The 2003-nt window shown below is 36.0% G+C and overlaps 1 protein-coding gene across 1 annotated transcript; it reads right to left on the bottom strand.

Annotated features, from left to right (window-relative positions):
- Nucleotides 1-450: 450 nt before the first annotated feature.
- On the bottom strand, nt 451-1374 carry LOC103210875 (olfactory receptor 4C11-like). Its single transcript, XM_007956793.2, has one exon. It carries the CDS (start codon nt 1360-1362, stop codon nt 451-453), a length of 912 nt encoding a protein of 303 aa, XP_007954984.1. The 5' UTR covers nt 1363-1374.
- Nucleotides 1375-2003: the final 629 nt, after the last annotated feature.

Below are 2003 nucleotides of genomic sequence, written 5' to 3'. Positions count from 1 at the left end.
CTCTGGTTACTAATCAAATGCCTTAGGCACTACCAGAGCTCCCAAAGGAATTTTCTAGACACACATGGACACATCATCCTGTCATTAGTCATTACATTTCTTTCTGGAGAAAAATTTCTACAAGATGTTAAATGGCCAAGCAAAGATGATCAGATGTAGATAGAATTTAAGCAATGGTGATTTTAGGTTATTCAAAATGGTTATAAGCATTAAGTATGTAAATTTTAAAGTAACCCTCCCATAATATTAAATGTGTGAATACAAACTATATATATACACACACACACACATACAAATACGTGCATATGTATATGCATTTATGCACATATATGTATATATAGCTTCCTCATAGGAATATTTTATGTTTCCACGTAAAAAAATAAAAATTAAAGAAATAAGATGTTAACCAAGAATAAATTAAATTCAGCATACTTTATTTATCAACTGAAGTTATATTTTGCTACACCACAACTTTCTCATGGCATTTTTCACTTCTGCATTTCTCAGTGTATAGATCAGTGGGTTAAGCAAAGGTGTCCCAATTGTATAAAACACAGACACCATCTTGTCCACTGGAAATGTGGTTTGTGGGCGTGTGTATATGAATATACATGGACCAAAAAACAGGACAATCACAATGAAATGGGTGGTGCAGGTGGAAAGAGCTTTACGCCTTCCTTCTGCACTGTGGTTTCTCAGGGAGTACAAAATGACACCATAAGAAATAAGCAAGATTATGAAACTTACCGTACTTACGGTACCACTATTGGATGCAACTAGCAAATTTATCACGTAAATGTCCATGCAGGCAAGTTGCATCAATGGTTGCACATCACAGAAGTAGTGGTCAATCACATTGGGACCACAAAAGGGCAATTGCAAAGCCAGGAAAATCTGTGCTGAAGAATGAATACAAGATCCCACCCAGGCCAGAATCACCAGCATGTTACAGACACGCTGGCTCATGATGGTATTGTATTGCAGAGGCTTACAAATGGCCACATAGCGATCAAAAGACATGAGGATGAGCACAAAGATTTCCGTACCTCCAAAGAAATGGACTGCAAAGAGCTGGGTCATGCACTCATTGTAGGAAATAGTCTTCTTTTGAGAAAGAGTATCCACAATCAGTCTGGGGGCCGTAGTTGTAGAAAAGCAGGCATCAGCAAAGGACAGGTAGGACAAGAAGAAGTACATGGGACTCCCAAGGGTCACACTTGTCTTAATAGTTACCACAACGAGAAGGTTCCACAGTAGAGTCAAAAGATAAAGAATCAAGAAGACCCCAAATATTACTTTCTGCTTTTTAGCATCCTGTGTCAACCCAAAGAGAATGAATTCAGTCACAGTGTTATTCATCATATCAGTAGCTGTAGATTGGATGCAGTTGACAAAGGTTTAGTCTGCATAGGGAAGAAAACAAATGACCTTTTGAGAAAATCACTAGGCAAATGTCTGAATTCATTGGTTTGGGTCCATGCTCTGTTACCTGCACCTGCTTTTTGTGCACATCAAAATTCCCCATGATTCTTTGAAAAACCTGAAGTCATTCACCTTTCTGTCAGATTTATCTATTGTTTTAGAAAATGAGACTTATCTGCTTTAGAACTTGACATTCAAATGATAAATGAACTGTCAATATCTGCCTTACCTTATTCTGAGTTATCATAAACATTTTAAAAAGAATTTACACTCACACATAGGCCTTCATATATATTTCATGTGTTATGCATCTTCTCTATGTGCTTTCAAACCTGAAAATCACACTCCAATAGAGTTGAGTGTTGATATTTCTAGAGAATCTTCTCTGAAGAACATATTTTCAGTTCTGTTAACATAGATATGTGTGTGTATATATATATATATATATATATATATATATATATATATATATACACACACACATTAATGTTGTCTATTATCTCTGGCTCTTTAGGATCTTGAGTGAAATATGCTTTACCAATCATCTGTTTTAAACACTTACCTTTTCCTGCAGTGGTGAA

This window comes from Orycteropus afer, unplaced genomic scaffold, assembly GCF_000298275.1.
Source record: "Orycteropus afer afer isolate SDZICR_OR568_19922 unplaced genomic scaffold, OryAfe1.0 scaffold00666, whole genome shotgun sequence".
Classification (NCBI taxonomy): Eukaryota; Metazoa; Chordata; class Mammalia; order Tubulidentata; family Orycteropodidae; genus Orycteropus; species Orycteropus afer.
Note: the sequence above shows the minus strand (reverse complement) of the source record. Positions and strands in the feature narration are given on the sequence as shown.